At 53.7% G+C, this 22,464-nt stretch overlaps 2 protein-coding genes across 2 annotated transcripts in view; both read right to left on the bottom strand.

Moving 5' to 3' along the window:
- Positions 1-117: 117 nt before the first annotated feature.
- SFN (stratifin) lies at positions 118-2,486 on the bottom strand. The gene has a single exon (XM_024766601.1). It carries the CDS (start codon positions 1,126-1,128, stop codon positions 382-384), a length of 747 nt encoding a protein of 248 aa, XP_024622369.1. The 5' UTR covers positions 1,129-2,486; the 3' UTR covers positions 118-381.
- Positions 2,487-7,270: 4,784 nt separating this feature from the next.
- Positions 7,271-22,464, bottom strand: part of ZDHHC18 (zDHHC palmitoyltransferase 18) — a 25,523-nt gene continuing 10,329 nt past the window's right edge. Inside the window, exons 4-9 of the mRNA XM_024766880.1 lie at positions 14,304-14,453; positions 12,705-12,842; positions 12,526-12,574; positions 11,903-12,005; positions 10,288-10,400; positions 7,271-9,364 (exon numbers count right to left, since the gene is read on the bottom strand). Of these exons, the coding sequence (XP_024622648.1) occupies positions 9,247-9,364; positions 10,288-10,400; positions 11,903-12,005; positions 12,526-12,574; positions 12,705-12,842; positions 14,304-14,453 (671 nt within the window). The 3' untranslated portion in view covers positions 7,271-9,246. The remainder of the gene's footprint in view (positions 9,365-10,287; positions 10,401-11,902; positions 12,006-12,525; positions 12,575-12,704; positions 12,843-14,303; positions 14,454-22,464) is intronic.

The following is a 22,464-nucleotide window of genomic DNA, read 5'->3' as shown; positions in this document are numbered from 1 at the left end:
CTCCAGCCTCTGCCACACAATTGAGTTCTCAGCCACAAAGGTGGGATACTCCTCAATTCCTAAGATCCAGAGGTAGCAGGGGCAGGAGGGGGGCGGGAAGGGGAGGAAGTGGCCAGGTTCAGGGGTGGGGTCGGGGGGCGGCGGAGGTGCAGAGAGCAGGGCTGGGTGGAATGACCAGTGGCCAGGAGCACCTGACAGCTGCAGGAAGCATGGAATCCTCTGGGTCCAGGCGGCCTCAGCTCTGCTGGTTCCTCTCTGTGGAGCCTTTCTGAGCTGGGGCAGAGCATTTGGGGAGAAGGGTTGGGCCTCCCACCCCGTACAAGTCCTCTCTGCCAGGAGTGGGGGACGAGCGGGCAGGGCAGGGAGGGCAGCGGGCACGGCTCAGCTCTGGGGCTCCTCGGGAGCCTCGCACCCCTCTTCCCCGGCGTTGTCGGCCGTCCACAGCGTCAGGTTGTCACGCAGCAGCTGCATGATGAGGGTGCTGTCTTTGTAGGAGTCCTCGCTGAGGGTGTGCAGGTCAGCCATGGCCTCGTCGAAGGTGGTCTTGGCCAGCGAGATGGCCGCGTCGGGGCTGTTGGCGATCTCATAGTGGAAGACGGAAAAGTTCAGGGCCAGGCCCAAGCGGATGGGGTTGGTGGGCGGCATCTCCTTCTTGCTGATGTCCATGGCATCCTGGTAGGCTGACCGGGCTGAGTCAATGATGCGCTTCTTGTCATCACCGGTGGCCACCTCAGCCAGGTACCGGTAGTAGTCGCCCTTCATTTTCAGGTAGAAGACCCGACTTTCGGCGTCACCGGCCTCCTTGATGAGATGGCTGTCCAGCAAGCCCAACACCGTGTTGCATACGCCCCGGAGCTCCTTCTCCACCTTCTCCCGGTACTCTCGCACCTCCGGGCCCTTCTCTTCTGAGCCCTCCTCGTTGCCCTTCTGCTCGATACTGGTCAGGACTCTCCACGCAGCCCGCTGGCCACCCACCACATTCTTGTAGGCCACTGAGAGCAGGTTGCGCTCTTCGCAGGATAGCTCCTCACCCTTTTCCACGGCGCTCTTCATGAAGGCTGCCATGTCCTCATAGCGTTCAGCCTGCTCGGCCAACTTGGACTTCTGGATCAGGCTGGCTCTCTCCATGGCTCTGGGGACAGACAGGCGGCAGGCTAACTGGCTGCCTCGGAACCGATGCCGGGTTCTGTGCCTCTCCCGCTCTCGGCCTGCCTTTTGGCTGGAAGGCCAGGCCCACAGCAGGGTGGGGAGGGGCAGAGGGCGGGACTGGGGCCCCAGACCTGCCTCCTCTCCTCTTCCCCACCACACCCTTTCCGGCTCTTCCTTAAAGGTGAAAGGGCTGGGATGTGGGGTGAGTCATTGGGACAGTCAGCAGGAGAAATCTGGGCGTTGGCCACACCTGCACCGACACCTCTCCAGCCTCCAGGCTGCCCCCTCTTGTTCAGGGTTTCCATTACATTGCCACATGAGGTAGCTGCCCCAGTTTCTCAAATCAGATCCTCCTTCACCGTGTCCTTCCAGGGGCTGAGGATGGCTTCAGCTACCTGACCGCTGTGGGCCTAGGCAGAGCCCATGAAGCCAGGTGCAGGAGGATGGGGTTCCTGATCCTGCCAGGTACATTTCCCCCATTGGTTCAGGTGAGATAACTCATTGTTTAGGTAGGGCTGTAGTTTCCCAAGCACCTTCATACCCGTGATCTATAGTCTCTGCTGTGTCTCTGCAAAATGGGCAGGACTGTGACTACTACTCCCACTGCAGAGATGGGAATACTAAGGCTCAGAGAGGGATGAGATTTGCTCAGGGTCACACAGCTTTGGCTTCTCTCCCATCAAGGCTTCTGACTTGTGAGCTCCAGGCTGTATTTAGAAGTAAGATGCAGGCTTCTTCCAGAGTCTACCTGAAATGGTTCCATCCCCCACTCCTCACTCCCCCTCAGGGTCCTGTCCCCTCTGAGCTCCCAAAATGCACAAGCAGCAGCGTTCAGGGTGCCACTTAATGAGGTGTTTAACGATCGGCTTCTGACGCTCCAGCCCAGCCTTTGTAATCAGTCACCCAGTAGGTTTTTTGGATACCTTCCCCATCACAGCACAATTTTCCCTTTCAAGTTGGTGGCCTGTTGCCACTTGTCTGAGGACTTACCCTCTGGCTCTCCACACCAGGTCACCTCGCCCCTCCAAGCCACCTGCCATCATGCATCAGTGGGGCTCGCAGAGGGTGGGGACCCAGCTCACTGACTATCCCACTTTCCTGCCTGACTCAGCCCGCCTTCTGTCAGAGGCTGGGAAGCAGGCCACCTGGGTACTCTGCCCAGTTTGCTTCCCCAGGGTGGGATGCTAGTAACCGGGGAGAGGGACAGGACCGAAAAGAAGGAGGTGGCTGTCACACAGGCCATTTTTTTTTTAAGGGCTTTAAATGCTTGGCTTTTTATTTATTCTATTTTTTATTTTATTTATTTATTTATTTTTGGCTGTGTTGGGTCTTCATTTCTGTGCGAGGGCTTTCTCTAGTTGTAGCAAGCGGGGGCCACTTTTCATCGTGGTGTGCGGGCCTCTCACTATCGCGGCCTCTCTTGTTGTGGAGCACAGGCTCCAGACACGCAGGCTCAGTAGTTGTGGCTCACGGGCCTAGTTGCTCCGCGGCATGTGGGATCTTCCCAGACCAGGGCTCGAATCCGTGTCCCCTGCATTAGCAGGCAGATTCTCAACCACTGCACCACCAGGGAAGCCCACACACAGGCCATTTTGTTTTACGGGGCAGCAGTCCTAGCTGAGTGCTGCCTTCCCCAGCCTGCCTCTCAGAAGTTTCCCTGCCCCTTCCCGTTGACCATGGCCCCACCTCTGACCCCTGGCACAGGCCTCAGAGATGGAGACTGCTCTGTTGCCAATCTTCTGTCCCTGTTCACTGAGGTGCTATCTTTGTGTCAGCCAAGAATTTCACCTAAAGGTGTTGGCATTGCACCTATGAGGGTGTGTTCCTGCTTATCTGCTCCACCCCTAGCCAAAGCTCAGATGGGACTCAGGGGTGGGGCTCCTCTCTCTGGGATCCAGCCAGTTTAATCCTTGAACCAGGACTATTTCACAGGCCTGTCCGTCCCCAGTTCCTCTTGGTGTCTGAATACCCACCTTCCCCTCCTGGAGGGACTCTGAGGCCCAAAGATGAGATCTGCCAAGGAAGCAGAAGGGATTTTAGGCTTGCCATCCCGAAGGCTTTGCTTAAATCAGATCACTGACACGGAAAACGCTAGAAACAAAATACACTGAAGTACCAATTTACAGAGTATATCTTAAGGTAGTAGGAGTCAAAGTGGGGTTTTTTTTCTTTTGATTTTCCTAGTATCTTCAGGTTACCAATGGTGAATGTGTATTATTTTTCTATGACAGACAGAATAGCCTTGTATGTTTGGAATCAGACTGCCTGGGTTCAGTTCTCACAAGCTGCTGTGGCTTTGTCTAAGTGACAACCTCCGTGAGCCTTAGTTCTCCTAAGTATAAAACGGGGCTTGTTGTGAGGAAAGCGCTTAGTAGAGTGGATGGTAACTATTAACATTGCGTGAAAAAAAATCCACATGATAATAATGTTTATTATTATAAACATACACACTCAAAGCACTAATATGGAGCTGGTTTCTATGAAATAAGGTAGGACCTCAAACCAGGCCTCAGCCAAAGGCCAGACCCTGCCCAGCTGCAGAGAAGACGAATGAATGGTCAGATGCACTCGCTCAGCACTGCCTCCTCGCTCTCCAGCCCAGACATTCCTCTGGCCTGCGCAGGCCCTGGGCCCTCAAGGACCTTCCTTCGTATTAGTCATCCAGCTCAGGCTTTCCCAAGTCCTGGGGGAAAGCAGGAGATCCCACAACACTAGAAACCTGGAGGGCAGGGCCTGATAGGCCTAGGAATTTTGGAGATGCTTCTGTCACAAGGGAGGAAGCATGCTCTTCCTACCACTCGAGCCAGGAGACCTGAGGGTTCACACCACAAGCTCTATGCCCTCCGCACAGTGATGAGCAGGCCAGGCCACCTAACACCTCCTGCCCGCTCTGGCCTGTCGGTCCTGACTCAGTTCCTGTCTCAGGCACCTCCCTTTGCCTCCAGGCCTCCCTTTCCCAAGTCCAGGAGCCCAGGCAGGCAGGAGGCAGCAGGCCCTGGCAGGGCACGGAGTTCCACCGTCAGCCACCTGAGTCAGCAGGACAGGAGCGGGGGCTGCAGCCCAAAGGGGCTTTCCTCATCCTGCCTGCTACCTCCCCACCCTCTCATATAGCATCCATCCTACCAGCAGGATCAAAGCCTCTGGTCTCACAGACAACCAATCCGTCTTAGCCAGTAATAGCAGGCTTTGAAGGGTTGTGGCATAGAGAAGATAGCTACCTCCGTTGAGAAAAAGGCTAGGGCTCTGATTGTAGCAGGAGGGATTCTGGTTAGATTTCAGAAAGAACTTCCTAGGAAATTTTTTCAGTCTTGGAATGATCAAATTAAACAGGTGACTGGAGAAACTATGGCACCTTCTCCCTTGGTTAGCTGTGAACAAGGGTTCAGTTATTCAGCTAAGAGCTCACGGTACTAGTTGGTTGCCTTTGGGAGAGAGATTACTTTTAAGTGACTCAGCTATCTGAGTCTTTTCTTCCTCAAGGTGCTGCTGTTTAGAGCACCCTACGTCTCCTAGGCCATTCCAGTCGAGGACACAGTGTGGAATTACTGGAAAGAGAATGGAATAAGGTCCGGGTGTGGAACTGCATCCCAGCTCTATTATAAGGCTTTGAGCAGGTCCCTTCCTGCCTTTTGGCCTCAGTTTCCCCATCAGTACAAGGAGGCCAACACAGATCATCACTAAGCCCCCTGTTGGCTCTGAATGACATTCTCTAATTTTAGGGTTTCTCCCTGAGATCCCCTCCTCCCACAGCAGCCAAATTCATTCCTTGGGTGGTGCAGAAGGGTCAGAGGTTGGGGCAGAGATCAGGTTCAAATCCTGGATTTATCAGCTGGGAGACCCTGGGAAATTTCCATGCCTTTCTTGAGCCTCTGTTCCCTCACCTGTAAAAGGGCTGTCATTGCCTTCTTCATAGGTTTAGGGAAGAGAACGGGTAAGCCCTTGCTGAATGGCCACCGTAATTATTTTTTAGCTCTTAGAACACTGTGTGTGTATCTCGATGTGGGGCAGCAGCTGGGGAAAGGGAAGGTTCCATTGTTACCCTGGCTGGGCTCAGTTCAGGGGTGTGACAGTCCCTGACTGGAGTTAAACCCTCTGTCCCAGCCTAGGCTGGGACCTTTCCGAGTTCAGAGGTCAGCTAAGGTCTCTGGAACTGAGACCAGGAGTTCCAGAGGGGCAGGGTGACGATGACACTAGCCACTCTTCCTGTGTCACTTCTGGCTCCGCTGTGCCTCTTTTTTAAATCTCCAGGACAGCACTGACCAGCTGACAAGGCTGGCGATGAGGGTGAGCCAGGTGTTCTGCAGGTCCATCACAGGCCCCAGCCCTGGACCCCAAAGCAGAGGTGGTACCAGACAGCCAACGGTGTGGCAAGAAGAGGGAAATCTTTATTTTGGTTAAAAAAGGTACAGGACAGCAGACAAGCAGCACCCACCGCACGCCCATGGGCTCAGCTGACTTCCTGGGCCCGGCCTGGTTTCCTTTAGTTCCTCTGGAGAGCACGGGGTTGCCAGAGCCAGCTCAGTCCCTCAGTGCCTGGAGCAAAGGGTACAAGCATTCTCCCGGCGTCCTACCTGCTCCGGGGGTGGGGGTGGCGCCGTGGGAACAGCGTCAGACCAGCTGTGCTTAGGACAGTCACCGAACTTGTTCAGCAGCATCAGTCAGCACCCCAGACGGCTCCGTGAAGAAACCTGCTCGGCTCGACTAGAGCTGCGCCTGATTCTGGGGCTGGGCAGGCTCTAAGGCGAGATTCCTAGAGTCCTGACTCCTTACAGATCCGGGGAAGGGGAAGGAGAGCGGAGGAGGGGAGGGCGAGTTTCAGCATAGTATTATGTCATCGTGCCGACAGCAGCTTTATGGCTTTCTACGCTGGCCGCGTGGAGGGGGGCGGGGGCAGAGAGGCCAGCCCCTGCCTCCTGTGGGGGGCCCTAGTGAGAACACGTGTGGGGCAGGCTTGGGGGCAGACCCTGTAGGCACAGACGGTGGCCCGGGTTAGGCAGGTGGAGGTGCCGGGTGCCTGGCTCCCCCCAGGCCGCTCCTGGAGAGGCAGAGAGCAGCGGTCTTCAGGAGGTCCTTAAGCCCCCGCACGCACTGGAGATCCAGGGCAGGAGAGCAAAGAGGGAGAAGAGAGAGGGTTAGCGAGACGGGAGGAGAGAGGAGGCCCACAGGGGTGCCACAGCACCTGCCTCTTCCCCACAGAAGGGCCAAGGCTTGGGCAGCAGGCAACAAAGCAGGAGAGAAAAAGGGCAGGTGAGAGAAAGCTCAGCAGGGACAGAAAGCCAGGACACAGTGTTAGTGATCGAGGGCCCCTGCACACCAGGACACCACCCGAAGGGGCCCCAGCACCTCGGAGCAGGGGCGCATCCTCTCCCCGACCTCGCTCTTCACCTCCTGCTCCAGCTGGGGAGCTGCTCTGTGCGAAGCCACTTCCTCAGTCCAGAGTGGGGCTGGGCTTCTAGACCTGCCCCAACACCCCGGCCCTTCTGCTTAGGGGGGAGTCCTGGGGGCCCCACCACGGCCAGCACACACACCACACCACACGCCAGACAGATGAACGGGCTCCGTGGGGGTGGCGAGGCATGCGATGAGGATGAAACGGTGTGTGAGGGGAGCAGGCGGTGCTGGCTGACAGGGAGATACAGTCTTACCAGCTAACCCTCTGCAAAGAGGCCTGTTAGCTCCCCTCAGGCTGTGCAGGAGATGGCAAAATCCTGACATGTGTCCTGGGGGAGATACCAGAGGTGGGCCAGCGTTACGAGCTGTCTGGCCGGGCCCTGCTGCCCAGGCGGGGGCGGGGGCCAGGGAGGCTCTGGCTCTCAAACTGGAATCCACTGCCTTATAAACATTTTCTTAGCTGAGCAGTCCCTGGGGGTCAGCATGGAAAGACAGCAAGGAGGAAGAACTCAGGGGTCTCCAAGCCCCCAAGGCAGGGGAAGGTAGAGGCGACAAAGAAGAGACAGGATGGCCTTTTCTTACACGCCTGCGGGGGCCTAGCTGCAGCCCCCTCTGCTCAGCCTCCAGCAGACAGACTCCAGCCAGGGGAGGAGAACGTTAGCCAGGTCACTGGGCTGCCTGCCTTCTTTCTGTCTCCCCAGGAAAGACCAAGTTTGGCTGGAAGAATAGAGAGCTGCCAGTTGGGGCCTCAGCAAAGAAAGAGCAAACAAAAACCAAACCAAAGCAAATCAATTCTTAAAAACAAAAATTTTATTACAAGCAGGAACAAAGAATACTGGCTTAAATAAAAGGCAGGTAGGAGCCCCCTCCTCTAGCCAGCTTCCTCCCCACCCCCACTGCCACGGCAGCATGGCCCAGGGTCCTGAGGCTGGGGCGAAGCTGCTTCTCCCAGAGGGAACCCCTTGCAGCTGCCACTTCTCAGCTGCCTGTGACCCGCTAGCCTCTGCAGCAAGGACGGACAAGACGCGAGGACTTCCTGTGTCACCTTCCAAGGGCTTCGGCCCACTTAAAGGGCCAAGGAAGGAGACAGAGGGACAATTTCCTATCTATTTTGACAAGAAACTAAAACTCCCAGGAGAGGAGGGACATCCTCTAAGTTTCTGACCCAGATTTAGGCCAACCTTCACTCGTCTCTCGGCCCACCCTGTTCCTTCCTTTTCTCTGGAGGGAGGCCTCCAGTTGGCCGACTCCCCATACTCTAGCCCCTGGCACTGGGTCCCATACTCAGACCTTGGAGGAAGGAGTGTGGCGTGCAGGATGGCAGCCGCTCCCCACAGCCATTACCCCATCCACCTGACCAGGCCCCAGCCTGTCTGGGCAGGTCCCAGCTGGAAGCCTGACCTGGGGGCTGGGCGGCTGAGTCCCAGCCAGTTTGTCTGAAGTCCTTGGAGGAGGGGAAGATAGGAAGGTGAGGCTGAACTGCCGCAGGAGCCCAGGGGTCTCCTGTGACCAATGCACACACTCCCTGTGCCCATGGTTCAGGCTGCTCCCGCTGTTGCCACCACCAGCTGACACCCAAGGGGGACAGTGGCGAGTGAGGCAGCCCAGGGGGTGTGGGGGAGTGGGAGCCAACCACATTCATACGCGGGCACGCGACCGCACACACACATACACACACACACACACACTCACTCACTCACTCACGGCCAGAAGGTCTCTTGTAATAAACTTATTAAAACCAAGTTGCCTTCTGATAACCCTTAACCTGGCACTACACAGATAGCAGTGTGGCCGACTTCATTTTTCTTCTTCCATTTAAAAAAGGCTATGTAGAAAAGAGGTCTATAAAATTGTGCAAAATACCCAGCATTAATAAACCCATTTCAAGTATTGCCAGCATGAGTATAAGCTGCCCATCCCCAGACCTGACTTGGGAGGAAGGTGAGGGGCCAGGCTGGGGCCCTGGAGAACCGTCCGTGGGCAGAGAGAGGGCCAGGCCCCCCGCTTCCTAGTGTGCTGCCCAGGAATCATGCAGGAGCTGAGGTCTCGGGTGCCTGGCTCCGGTTTGGCTTCCTCTGACACAGGCTACCCCTGCCACCCCCAGCTCTGCCCTCTCTACCTGGAGCCCCAGCTCTAGTCTACTGGCCAACTCCATACAAAAACAAAAATGGAAGAAAGAACAATGGCTATCACAAAAAGAATGAAGGAGACCACAGACCAAAGCAGACCCCAGAAGCATCCTCTCCGACAGCCTGCTGTCCAGAGCCGATTGCTCCTCCGTCCTGCTTCACCCCTTGGACCCCGGCCCAGCAGGGCCCAGCAGCTCTCCCACCTCGGAGGCATCACACTGAGTCCGCACCCTCACTCACACGGGGCACGGCTCAGAGGCACGGCAGAGGCTTGGCGTGGTCCCCTGGGCGGCCTCAGGAGCCCTGGCCTCTCTCCCCTATCACTCCTGCCACTGATCAGCTGGGGGAATTTGGCACCCAAGACCGTGGGAACCTGGTTTAGGGAGCAGAGGGTACAGCCATGGCACAGTGTGGGGAAAGCCACGCAGGGTGGGAAATAAATACGAAAAGACTTGAGAAGTCTTTGGTGGCTCTGCTTCCTTTCGGGTGAAATGGGGAGGGTCCTGGCAGGTGTGGAGGGCGGCAGGTGAGTGCGGAGGGGCATACATGCCAGCAGGTGGCAAGTACTGAGCCCGGTTCACGGGTGGCCTCCTACCATGCTGGCATCAGGCTTGGCTCTGCAGGCTGGCTCGTCGCTTCTGATGGGCGAGGGCAACAGGGTGTCAGACTGCACAAATCCCCTCCGGTCAATCAGGCTTTCAAAATACAAGGTGGGGGGACACATGAGGCCCTGCCTGACACCAGAGCTCCAGGCCGGGGGCTGGATGGCAGGGTCCATCTCCCAGCCAAGGAAAGACCCAGCCCTAGAAAGGCTGAGGAAAGGGGGGAGCTGCTCTCCAGTTGGCGGCTCAAGACCCTTCCCTTCTGGAAGGGCCCTCTCTGTACTCCGGACACTTGGCTTTTGGCCACAGATTTTATCCACTATTAATTCAAACTGTCCAGCGTTCTGTCGGGCTCCCAGGCTGCAGGTAAGGGGAAGAGCAAGGATGAAAGGGCATTGGGAGATGGTGCAATTCCTACTGTCCTTTCCCCGGGGGGCAGGATCAGAGAGAAGCATATTGGATATTGAGCAGGAGAAGGTGGGGATGGTGTTGGGAAGTCTTACCAGCCTCCCTCCCCCACCCCCACAGTGCCCAATTTAACTCCGGAGCTGGACATCTAGCGCCCCCTGGTGTCAAGACAGAGGGGGGCGCTTCCCAGCAAGGCTGAGCCACCAGGGCTCTCCTCTGCCAGGAGGAAGACGGAGGCCCCACCCAGTCCAGCCTTCAGCACCAGAAAGGCAGCCTCACTCTAGCATGGACAATACATTAATTGTGGTTATCCCTGGGGAGTAGGATTACATGTGATATACAACACTCTTGTTAGTATTTTGTACTTAATTTTTTTCTACAATGATCGCACGGGATTACAAGTTAAAACTCTCTACAGAATTCCTTTATGTGACAAGTGTCCTGAGTACATCCAGCAGGGGATGGTGGACAGACAGAGAGCATCTGTGGTGTGGGGAGAGGTCTGCTGATTCCAGAACCTCTTTCAGAGGAATAGACTCACAGGGCCACCCCCCACTGGCCTGGCCAGGCCAGGCCCTATGACCTTTCCCCTCTGCCCCCTGGCTTACCTGGGAGGTAGGGGGCCGCAGAGCACAGCACAGCAGTTAGTGATAACACTCTTATGGCTGTAGGGATTGACAGAGGCCTCACCGCTCCTCTTGTTGGACCACGAGCCTTTGATCTGCAAGCAGGAAGGAGCTCTGGGTCAGGTACCTCCCTTCATTTCACTTGTTCTAGAGGCTGGGGAAGATCAGCAAATTCTGAAACCAATTCTGGCTAGTCTATTGCAGGGAACATGCCCTTAACCCAGGCCATTCAGTGAGGATGTGGGGGACTGCTGGATGTTGGGGGGCACCCAGAAGAGGAGGCGCTAACCAAGACAAGACAGAGCAGAGCCAAAGAGAAGCCTCCAAAGGAGACTTTGTGGGTGCACCCTTCCTTCTCTGTCCAGCCACCCAAGAGGGAGGATAGTGCAAGGGCACAGGGCTCAGGCTGACCTGGCCGTGAACTCTGGCTCTGCCACAGACTTGCTGCATGACCCTGGACAGATCACCACTTCTGAGTCTCAGTCCTCATTTGAAAAATAGGGAACTCTCTGGTAACACTGTTAGATGAAATCTTGCCCATCTCTAGCTCTGTGAAGCCGGCTATCAAAGGCATTAAGGAGATTAGCAGTAAAGGATACTGGCTTGAGTTTAACCTAGAGTTTTCCAAACTTATTTGGCCATGACATCCCTTTTTGCTTAATCCCTAGTATGATCCTGCAGAAACAGTCCCCAGGAAATCACCTTGGGAGAAGCTGGCTGACATAATTTCTGCTCTGTACCAATCACCCAGCATGTGATACCCTATTGGGCACGTTAAGGTTTGTTTCCCCGAAAGACAGGCTGAGGTCAAGAAATGTATTTTCTGTTGGTCAAGGGGCCTCTGAGCAGTATCAGATGGTGGCCCTGGAACAGATGCTCTCATTTGCTTTTTTGTTGTTTGTTAGGATGGTGGGGCAGGGGGTGGGCGGTCAGGTCTGGCCCAGGGCTGGGCACACAGTGGGTGCTCAAACAGTGCTTGTTGGTAGAGATCTACAAGGCAGCAGGTCAGGAGGCTGATGGAGCTTCACGTTTCTGTCCTGGCCGGCCCCCTCAACAAGGATGCCTCAGAGAGCCCCAGGACATCCTGAGAACAGGCACATCGCTGCTGTCCACAGGGGCAGTGCGGCGGGCACAGCGAGCTTGTGAGTGCAACCCTGGCTCTGTCCCTTTCCAGCTGGGCGACCTGGGGCAAGTCACTCAGCCATCATATGAAGAAAAAGCATCCTTGTTCCTTCTGCTTCAGAGCTGGCAAAAGGACCCAAAGAGATGAAAGAAACTGAAAGAACTCTGGAAATGGTAATGAGCTGGCCAAATGTAATGACGGTTATGGTGTGAGTGTTGCTCTAGCGGGGCTAGGGAGAAAGCAACCTCGGGACCCTGGGAGCCAGCACCGAGGGGGCCTTGGAAGCCTGCACGGGGTCTCCCGGGGCCCAGCCCTGAACACTGGAAGGAGATGTCAGGTCACCTCATGTCTCCACCCGCATTTCCCTGGCAGTCTGAGAGTCAGGGCTGCACTGCGGCTGCTCCAGGCTCCCTCAGCCCTGCCTCCATCCTGGGATCGGGCCCAGGGATGAGGTGTTGCTCCAGCCTTACTCACGTCTTCATTAGTTGTCAGGTTGGAGGCGACGAGGTAAGTGTGAAACCCTGAGAGGCCCAGGATGGACCAGATGGAGAAGAAGCAGATCACCAACTCCAGCACGGTGAGCAGTGCAGTCAAGGAGGCACACGGACACTGGGGCCGGGAGCCTCCCTGTGCCTGGAAGCTGGCCTCGCCAGCCTCTCTCACCCATCCTTCCGTGGAGCTACTTCCCCAGAAAGGATATAACTTTGTAAGCTTTCCGTGATCTCAGATCACCTCCTGGGCCCCAAGCAGGGTTTGGGAGCACCCCAAGGGCAGGATGAGCCCAGGGTGATGGATGGTAGAGGGAACTGAGGATTCCAAACACCAGAACTGCGGACACGGCATGGTCCAGGGAGCTTGGTGTCTTAAGGAAGGACAGGGACTGTGGCCCTGAGAGCTCTCGGCCATCCCAGCTCCACAACAGCCCATTCAGAATCGGCTCCAGCCTGGGGCTGAACAGAAGCAGCTAGTAGACTGGATTCTAGAGCGTGAACATCGGCTCTAGTCCATTCCCCTGTTTACGGGATGAGGTGCGGGGACCCGCCCCAGTGAAGGGGCCTCGGGTCCCACCAGGGCTCCCCCTTGCCAACAAAGGATATCTCGCTGGTGTCTCCTTCAGAGTGGAGAGGAAGTTGCTTCCCTGAGAGCCTGGGGAGGAAGAGACAGGAGAGGGCATGGCTCAAGGGAGAGTGACCACAGTCCCTTGACCTGGCCAAGCTTGCTGGCCCGGGCCGCCCGCTTGCCCCTGCCCGCACTCCCACCATCATCCCCAACTCACGCAGCGTCAGGTGGGTGACCACGCAGGCGAAGATGAAGGCCGTCAGGAATGAGAGGGAAAGAATGAACGCATAGAAGAAGCGGTAGTTCCGTTTCCCCACACAGTTGCCCACCCAGGGGCAGTGATGGTCAAACCGTTCTGGAAGGGCCAGGGAGATGGGTTAGGGCCACCCTGGCCCACAACCAGCAGGGGTGTTTAGAGGCCTCTCGCATCTCCACCCCTTCGCTCTCTCCACACGTGACTCTCAGTTCCTCGACATTCCCGGCCTCTGGTCCTTCACCTGCCAGTTCCCGTAATTCTTCCTTCTTGTCTCAGCTGCAAGGCTACTTCCTTGAGAAAGTCTCCCCCAACCCCAGACAAGGTGAGGCCCCTGTTATCTGCCTTGTTGCCACGGCACTTATCCTTTGCTGCACTTTGCCCACGTGTGTTTATATATTTATTTACAATTGGTGGGCTGGCCTGTAACCCCTATTCGATTGTGAGCTCCATGAGAGGGCCTGAGCTGAATCCCAGGGTCTGGCAGTGTCTGATACAAAGAAGAGCCACAAAAAGTACTTGTCACCTGGCCTACGATCCCAGCCCCATGCCAACAACCAATGACCCCTGTCCCTTGCTCTGGAATAGAGGACCAATGAGGGGCTGGGCCGCTACGTAACTTGTGGAGAACCGGCATCGGAGGCCTAGTCAGAGGGCTGAGCTCACACCAGTACTATGTCCCTGGGGGTGGGGTCACACCCAGACCAGTGAGGAAAGTCCCCTGTGGGAATGTGGGTCACAAGCCTGTCGCAGGCTTCACACCCAGGCCAGGGCCCTTCACGGTGGAGGGGGTGGGACAGATTCTCAGGGATGAATGACGCCCACTGAGTCACCCACTTCACTTCCTGCTGTCTGGGTGTTCCCCACTGTTCTCTTGCTCAGGGAGTACTGAGCTAGCGTGATGAGCTCTCCGCCCTGGGGACCGGGCACAGTCAACGTGGCTCAGCTCGCCTGGGTCCTCCATATAGCCTTTCCCTTACAACACCCTCCCAGGGGCGCACCCTGGGTCCCCATCAGAGCTGCCAGACCTCTGGAGAGCAGGGAAAGGGGACAAAACAGCCTCTGGCTCCCCAGCAACCACTGCAGTTGTGGGTCAGGAGCTTAGCTTCCAAGCCTGGCTATGTCCTCTCCACCTCACCAGCTTAAACTCCTCTGTTCCCAGATTCTTGTCCCTCTAAATTCTGGGAATCAGGTCAAAGTCTTTCGGCATAGCTGGCCCTGGGCCACATATCTAGAATGTCATTGCTCTAGTCTCTGGCTCCTTGGAACCTGGCCTGGACCTACTGAGGACCAGGCCAAGGCCTGGAAGAAGGGTTCAGGGCATCTCTGTGTCTGCCCCACACTTCAGAGCTGGGGGAAGGAGTCCACTAATCCTGCACTGAAGCCAAGGTACCACTGGTTACATTCAGAGCCCCCGCTCCACAGCCCCTCCTCAGTCACAGCAAATCTGGGTGAACCAGACTTCCCGCCCAGCCCTGGATACTTCAGACACCACCCCCCGCCGGCCCCCATGAGCGACTCCCCTGTCTGCAAGGCTCCATCCCTCTCAGGGCTCCCACTTACCCACACAGTTGTCGCAGACACTGCAGTGTGAGGTCCGGGGCGGCCGAAACATCTTGCAGGTGAAGCAGTACTTCAGCTTCACCACCTGCCCATTGATCATCACCTCCCGGGTCCGAGGGGGTGGCCGGTACGTGGAACTGCCTGTGTTGTCTGAGACGGGGACGAGAGACAGATGGGGGATGGCCAAGCCCAGAGCCGGGAGCCGTAGCACGGGGGGAAGCCAGTGCTGCCTGGCCGGGACAAGAGAAGCTTTAGGGAAGCTGTTTCTGGGGAACAAACATTAGGGCAAAATCCCTAAGTGGGGGACAAATCTCAAGAGCTGCTGCCACCTACCGAAACTTGCTATGCGCCAAGTGCCGCGCTAAAGCTTCACACACCTGCCCACGTGCCACTCTGAGGAGGGCTATCAGAAAGGGAGACCAGGGAAGCCTTCGTGAGGTTTATCTGCATCTAAACAAGCCTAGATCTAAGTTCTGGTTTCCAGGAGGTTCAGGAGACAGAGGGACAGAGGACACAGTGAGAGTAAAGCTATGAAGAAACAATCAGATCCAGAATGTGAGACGTCTACAAGACCACTGGCCTGCTCTCTAACAGAAGTCAATGTCAATACTGTACATCAACTATAGTTCAATTAAAAAAAATTTTTTAAAGTCAATGTCACTTACAAAAGGAGAAGGGAGATGGTTCTAAATTAAAAGAGATTTAAGAGATATAAACCAATACAATGCTTGATCCTAGACTGGATCCTGTTTCCAAAAACAAAACACAGCAACAAAAGAGATTTGGAGGGTGATGGGGGACAAATGACTATAGATTAGAAATTTGGGAACTATTAATTTTCCTAGATGTGACAATGGAATTGTCATTATGAGGAGGCTATCCTTAAATCTTGGAGATGCATATTGAAGTATTTATGGGTTAGGTGTCTATGATGTATATAATTTATTATGAAATGGTTTAGTAAGAATTATGTGTGTGGGTGTGTGGGTGTGTGGGTGTGTGTATGACACAAATAACTAATCTAGACGGTGAATGTATAGGAATTTGTTGTATTAATTCTTCCAACTTTTCTGAATGTTAGAAATTTTTCATAATAAAAATTTTAAGAGAAAAAAGAAATACAGAGATATATGATATTCATGGATTGGCAGAGACTCAATATTAAAAAAGGATTTATTCTCCCTAAATTAATCTGTAGATTCAACATAATCCCAGTCAGGATTTTTTTGGTGTGGAAATTGACAAACTCATTCTCAAATTCACATGGCAATCAAAGGGCCAAGAATAGCCAAGGCACTCTTGAAGAACAAAGCTAAAGGTCTTATACCACAGGACATCAACACTTATGATAAAGCCTTAGCAAGTAAGACATCCTGGTTTGGGTACAAGGGTAGAAACGCTGACCAATGGAACAGAACAGAGACTCCAGATATGAACATGTACATGTTCGTGTGGTTCACGACAAAGGTAACACTGCAGTGCCAAGAAGGAAGATGGGGGCTTCCCTGGTGGTGCAGTGGTTGAGAATCCGCCTGCCAATGCAGGGGACACGGGTTTGAGCCCTGATCCAGGAAGATCCCACATGCCGCGGAGCAACTAAGCCCGTGCGCCACAACTACTGAGCGTGCGCGCTAGAGCCCGCGAGCCACAACTACTGAAGCCCACGTGCCACAACTACTGAAGCCCGCGTGCCTAGAGCCCGCGCTCTGCAACAAGAGAAGACACCGCAATGAGAAGCCCACGCACCACAATGAAGAGTAGCCCCCACTCGCCACAACTAGAGAAAAGCCCGCGCGCAGCAACAAAGACCCAAAGCAGCCATAAATAAATAAATAAATAAATTTACTTTAAAAAAAAAAAGGAAGGAAGATGGTCTCTTCCCAGTAAACAGTGCGGGGTCCACTGGATACACAAATGGGGGGAAAAAACATATCTGCGCCCCTGCCTCCCACTAAATACAAATTCAATTCCAGATGGACTGCAGCTCGCAATACGAACGTTCTGGATTAAAAAAAAAGGAAAAGAAAAATAGAGCAACCTCATGACTCTGGAGTAGACAAAGATTTCTTAAACAAGACACAAAGGGACTACTCATGAAAGAGCAATAAGATAAACAGCATTTTATCAAAATTAAGAACTTCTGTTCATCTGAAGAGATCATCAAGAGAAGAAAAGATGACCTTCAGAGTTGTATTTGCAGTATGTTTATCTGACAAAGGACAGAGGATGCGTATCCAGAATATGTAAAGAATTCCTATGAGTCAGTAAGAAAAAGTCAGACAACTGAATTCGAACGTGGACAAAAGATTCAAATAGGCATTTCATAAAAGGTGGTCAAATGGCTAACAGACACATGAAAAGTGCTCATACTTGTTAAGTCATCGGGGAAATGCAAATTAAAACCACAATACATATGCAAACCAGTACATATGCACCAGAATGGCTAAAATTGAAAAAAAGAAACAAAAAACCACACACACACACACACACACACACACACACACACACACACACAATCTCTCAAGTGTTGGCAAAAATGTAAAGCAGCTAGAAATCTCATACGACCATTCTGGACAACTGTTTTGCACTAACTACCAAAGCTCAGCATACGCTCCCAGCAATCCCACTCGTAGGTATTTTCCCAGCAGAAATGTGCATGAACTGACGTGCACCAAAGACAAGTACAAGACTGTTCCAAAAACAATTCTCAAAATAGCCAAAATCTGGAACTACCCAAACACCCATCAATAGTAGAATGGATTAAAAAAAAAAAGAAATTGCAGTATATTCACACAATGGCATTCTATACAGCAATGAGAATGAATGATCCTTAATTACATATGCAATATGAATGAATCTCACAAACGTTGTGTAAAGTGAAAAATACCCATAGACGTAAGAGCACAAAATGTTCACAAATAGATCAAAGTAATCTATGGTGTTAAAAGTCAGGATCGTGGTTACCCTTGGGGGCGGGGGCTGACAGAGACCGGAAAGGGGAACAAGGGGGGCTCCTGGGACACCACTGTTTCTTGATCTGGGTGCTAATTACGTGTGTGTTCCAACCGTGAACCTTCAACAAACAGAACACTTACGAGTTGTACACTTTTAGCAAGCCTGTTATACTTCAGTAAAAATCTGAGAAAAAGGAAAAAGAAAGTAACTTGTCCGAAGTCACAAGGTGGGTAGGCTGGCAGAGCAGGAAGCTGAACTTAGATCTGCCATATGCAAAACCCACAATTCTACCCACAGAGCCTCTTGGTCCCCCAGGCCACGGAAGACCAGCGTTCCCCAGAACAGTGGCTTCTCCCCAGACAGAATTCCGAGAGTCACACAGGGCTGCCTGGGATCCCCAGCCCTCGGCTATGTTCCCAGACATCATTTCCACTGGATTGAGTCCCAGATAACATCTCCAGTTTGGCCACTTGCCCCTGACGATTACTGAGTGTCTAGCGTGTGCCAGGCACTATTCTAGGCACTTGGCATGCATCAGTGAAGCAGATTCGTGTCTCACGTTCCTAGCTCCCAGAGACTTTTGCTAGGCTGTTTCACCACCACTTCGACGGTAGCATGTTTAAAATGGAACTAAGCATCTAAGCATCTCTTCCTCAGCAATGGCAGCACGGTCAAGGCAGGGGGTTTGAGACCAATGGACAGACTCTGAAACCTGGTTTTGCCACTGACTGTGTGCGGGGTTGCAGTCCAATGAACTTTTCTGAGCCTCAGTTTTCTCATCTGTAAAATGTGAATAACCAGAATGGGACACGAGTTCTAGCTCCACCTTTTACTAGCTGGGTTTCTCTTGATGATGCCATTTGCTAGATGTGTGACAAGGCAAATCATTTAATCTCTCTGTGCCTGTTTCCTCGATCACTGAAATGGGGATAAGAAGAGTACTCACCTCCTAAAGATGCTGCGAGGATTAAATGAGTTAATACGTGTGAAGTGGCACAGAGTAAATGCTTAAGAAGTGTGCACTGTTACTGCCAGCTCATAGAACTCCTGAGAGAAAGAAGGGAAAGGGGACAGGTCACTGCGTGCCGCTGCATGCTGAGCGCGTGGCGTATATTCTCCTCTTTAGTCCTGATAACACCCCAGGAGGCAAAGTTATCGTCATCATCTCCAGGTTACAGTTAAGGAGCCTTTTCAGTGAGGCTAGTGACTTGTTCAAGGCCACACAGTGGCAGAATCAGGACGTGAACCCAAGTTCCCAAAGCTTGGGCTTGAGGTCTTCTTGTAAATTTTGAAGCGTCATAATGAGTGTTATTTTTCCCTGTCTAGTTCCTTATTTCTGCTGATGGCACAATCCAAGGGCTGAAAGGAACCTCAAAGAGCATATAACACAGCCCCTGGCACATAGCAGATACCTGATAAATGTCCCTTCAATGACTGCCTCTGTTCTAACTCCTTCAGTTTACAAATGAGAAAAGAGGGCCAGAGAGGTCAAGGGATTTGCCCGAGGTCACACCGCCAGTAAGTGGCAGAGGCAGGGGAACCCAGTTTGAAGGCTCCTCGCAGACCCTTCCTTCTCCCTCATCCATGCCTGGCCAGTTGCTAGGTCTGGTCAGGTTTTTCCTTCATCACCTGTCACTCTCTCCACTCCCAACACCCTAACCCAGGCCAGGCCTGTATCACCAAACAGCTTCCCCAGAAGACTACCTGCTCCCAGACCTTCTGCCTTTCCACCCACCTTGTACACACTGTCACATTCCTCTAAATAACCCCTCGTGGGTCACTTCCCAGCTCAGAAACCCTTCACTGGCCTCCCCTAAAACAGGATAAAGGCAAACTTCTTGTCCTGATGTTAGGACCCTCCACAGTTGGGCTCAACCTCCATTCCCAGCTTTTCTCCCACTACTCTGCCCCAGCTTCCTGCCCCTGTTCCTGAGCCCAGCCTCCCTTCTCTCTGCACACCAGGACTCACCGGGCCTTGTCAGCAGCCTCCCTGACCACAGGAGCCTCGGGGCTGTCAGACCTCACACACAGCACAGAACACACTCTCTGCTCCGTGCCGAGCTGGGACAGGACTGCTGTGTGTGTACACTCTCTCTCCAACTGGACCCTACACTGCTTGAGGGCAAGGACAGTGGGATAAACAGGCAGTCCTGGGCCTATCAACTACGAGGCAGCAGGCAAAGAGGAGAGATACAGGCAGCCCTGGAGTTCGAATCCTGACTCTTGAGACCTCCCTGGTGGCGCTGTGGTTAAGAATCCGCCTGCCAATGAAGGGGACATGGGTTCGAGCCCTGGTCCAGGAAGATCCCACATGCCGCGGAGCAACTAAGCCCATGCGCCACAACTACTGAGGCTGCACTCTAGAGCCTGTGAGCTACAACTACTGAGCCCACAAGCCACAACTACTGAAGTCCGCGTGCCTACAGCCCGTGCTCCGCAACAACAGAAGCCTCCGCAATGAGAAGCCCGCGCACCGCAACAAAGAGTAGCCCCTGCTCGCTGCAACTAGAGAAAGCCCACGCGCAGCAAGGAAGACCCAACGCAGCCAAAAATAAATAAATGAATTTTTTTAAAAAGTGGAACTTAATTGAACAAGAAAAAAAGAAAAGAAATAGTACATGTAAGGGAACTGACACTTGGTGAGTACTTACTAGTAGCTGTTTTCATGAGGGGCAGCAAGGCACAGGCTCTGGAGTCTGAAACACTGGGTTCGAATCCTGGTTTTGCTACCCACTTGCTAATTCAGGAAGTCTCTTCACCTCTCTGAGCCTCAGTTTCCTCATCCATAAAATGGAGACAAGACCATCTCACTCTCACAGAGCTGTGGTGAGGGCTGAGTGAGAGGCTGCAAGGCCCAGTGCTGGGCTCACAGGAGCCTTAGTCCTGACAAACGGCTCAGGCTGTGACACCCCGGTGTGCAGAACTCCCCAGCTCTTCCCAAAGCTGTTGATGCTACTCCAAACCCAACCCCTAATCCTGCCCCTCGGGCCCTAGGTCCCAGTGCCTGCCCCTGCCCACTGTGGTCTCCCAGACTTGGATACAGGCTTTGGAGCCAGACAGACACTTGGGTGTGAATCTTGGCCCAGTCACTTACTAGCTGTGTGATGTGTGTCAAGTTGGATAACTTCTCTGTGCCCTCATCTGCTAAGCAAATAAAATGGGACATAATCAAATCTACCTCCTAGTGCTGTTAGGAGGGTCAGGCAAGAATTCATCAAGTGGGTTTAGCAAAGTGCCTAGTACCTGGCAAGAGCTTAATAAATATTAGCCATTATTATTACTGTTGTCTCTACGAAACACTATATTCCAACAACTGATCTGGAGAAGAGACTTGAGAAAACAACCCATCTGTGAGCAAAGGACAGCCACAGACCCTCTTCCGGACTAAGAGAAAAGTTACTGGAACCCTCACTGGATTCCCAGAGGCCCTCCCAGGGCAGAGGGGTGCCCATGCCTCTCCCCCAAGGCAGGGAGAGAACTCCTACCAGTAGGTTCTGGCCCCTGGCAGCCAGGCCTCCTCCTCTCTAGAACCCTGAGAAAGAGGAAGTGAGGCTCTGCACACCCAGCTTCCTCGGGCTGCCAGGAGCTGGAGGTAAAGAAGAGGAAAAAGGGCCCAGTGCAAGGGTGCCAGCCAGACGCTGAGTAATGTCACCAACTGCAGGGCCCTGGATGAGATGGGTCAAAGGAGGCTGTGCAGGGATGCTGCTTCAGGGCTGAGCCCCGCATGGGGTAGGGGAAGACAAGCAGGTGTCCCACTGCTTTTTCTCAGGCCAGACAGTGCTGACCAATAACTGCCCTGGTCTCGGCCTCAGAACCCACCTCAACCCACTCCTCCCAGCAGCCATTACCAGTGGTAGCTTGTTAGTGCCCAGAGCAAGACCACTTGCCATTCCTGACCACAAGTCTCAAGCCTCTTAAGTTTCAGTAGAGAGAAACCATTTTCAAAGTGCACTGACATTCCCCATCTCACTCGGACAAAAAACGCCCTGGGCTGGGCAACGACGGGACATGTGCCCGCGTTTTACAGACTTCACTCCAACAGTACAAGGTGGGGTTGAAATTAGAACCCTTGTCCTCCAGGGCATTCATTTGTCCATTCTTTCAGACACTAGCATCTATGACGTCAAGACATTGTACAAGGCCCGGGGTGGCGGGTGAGGGAAGCAGTGGGTAAGTACACAGAAATGAGCCGAATGCAGTTGCTTGGTTACTCAGTTCAGAAAATACTCGTTGAAGAAATGAATGACGGAGTGGTAATAAGAGATGCTCTCCCTGCCCTCCAGAGCTCTTTCTGGTTCAGGCTCTCCCCCAAGAAGTAAAAAGCACCTCCAGGTGGGAAACTAGAGCCCCCAGGGATGTGGTAACGAGGGGGAGGCTCCTTCTCGCTGAATGGCTGGGAGAAGGAAATGAATCTCCCACGCCTTCCTCTTGACCAGGGGGCCTGCTTTGGGTATCTTCACCCCAACTCCAGCCCCGAAGAGGCGCAGCCAGGCCCCGAACGGCTGGGACTGTGACTGAAACCCAGGGCTGGCGGGGAGGCCCCTGCGGCTGGCCATGAGCTAGCAAGGAGGCGTTAGTGAGGGGAGGCCGGGGACCTCTACCTGCCCTGCTGGGCCCCAGCGCTGCCCTTCTGTTGTTCCCACCTGTGGAGGAATCAGCTGCAGGGCTGCAGCTGCCCAGCTTCCAGGCTTGAGGTCAGCCTCAGTGGCCAGGCTGTGAATACTGGGTCACCGTGACCCCCACCAGACCATTTCTGTTCGGGAGGTTTATGGAGCCCCTGCCACACACAGGCTTCCTGGCAGGCCTGGGGGTACAGGAAGAGCTCGGCCTGGGGGCAGAGTGGGCAGGAGAGGTGGATAATTACAGAGTCAGCACAGGAGGCACCGAGAGTCAAGTGTGGTGATTCTGGGGCCAGTGTGATCTCATTGAGAAACCTGGCCTGGCCACTTGTTAGCTTGTGATTTTGAGGAAGTTGCTCCCTCTCTGAGCCTGTTTCCTCACTGGGTAATAACAGTGTCAACCCTGTAAGATGATGACGCCAATGAGAGAGGTAAAGGTGTAACCCACAGCTGGTCAATGAATGGCGTTACCGGTGTCTGTAATCAATCCACCTTGAGAAGAAAGAGTGGAATATGTCGGGAGCGGGCAAGAGGCAGCATTCCAGAAAGTGATGAGATGAAGCAGCGCTGCAGCTGGGTGGGAGAGA

Source organism: Neophocaena asiaeorientalis, unplaced genomic scaffold (genome assembly GCF_003031525.2).
Source record: "Neophocaena asiaeorientalis asiaeorientalis breed wild unplaced genomic scaffold, Neophocaena_asiaeorientalis_V1.1 scaffold79, whole genome shotgun sequence".
Taxonomy (NCBI): Eukaryota; Metazoa; Chordata; class Mammalia; order Artiodactyla; family Phocoenidae; genus Neophocaena; species Neophocaena asiaeorientalis.
The sequence above is the reverse complement of the archived record's forward strand: the minus strand, read 5'-3'. Positions and strand labels throughout refer to the sequence as shown.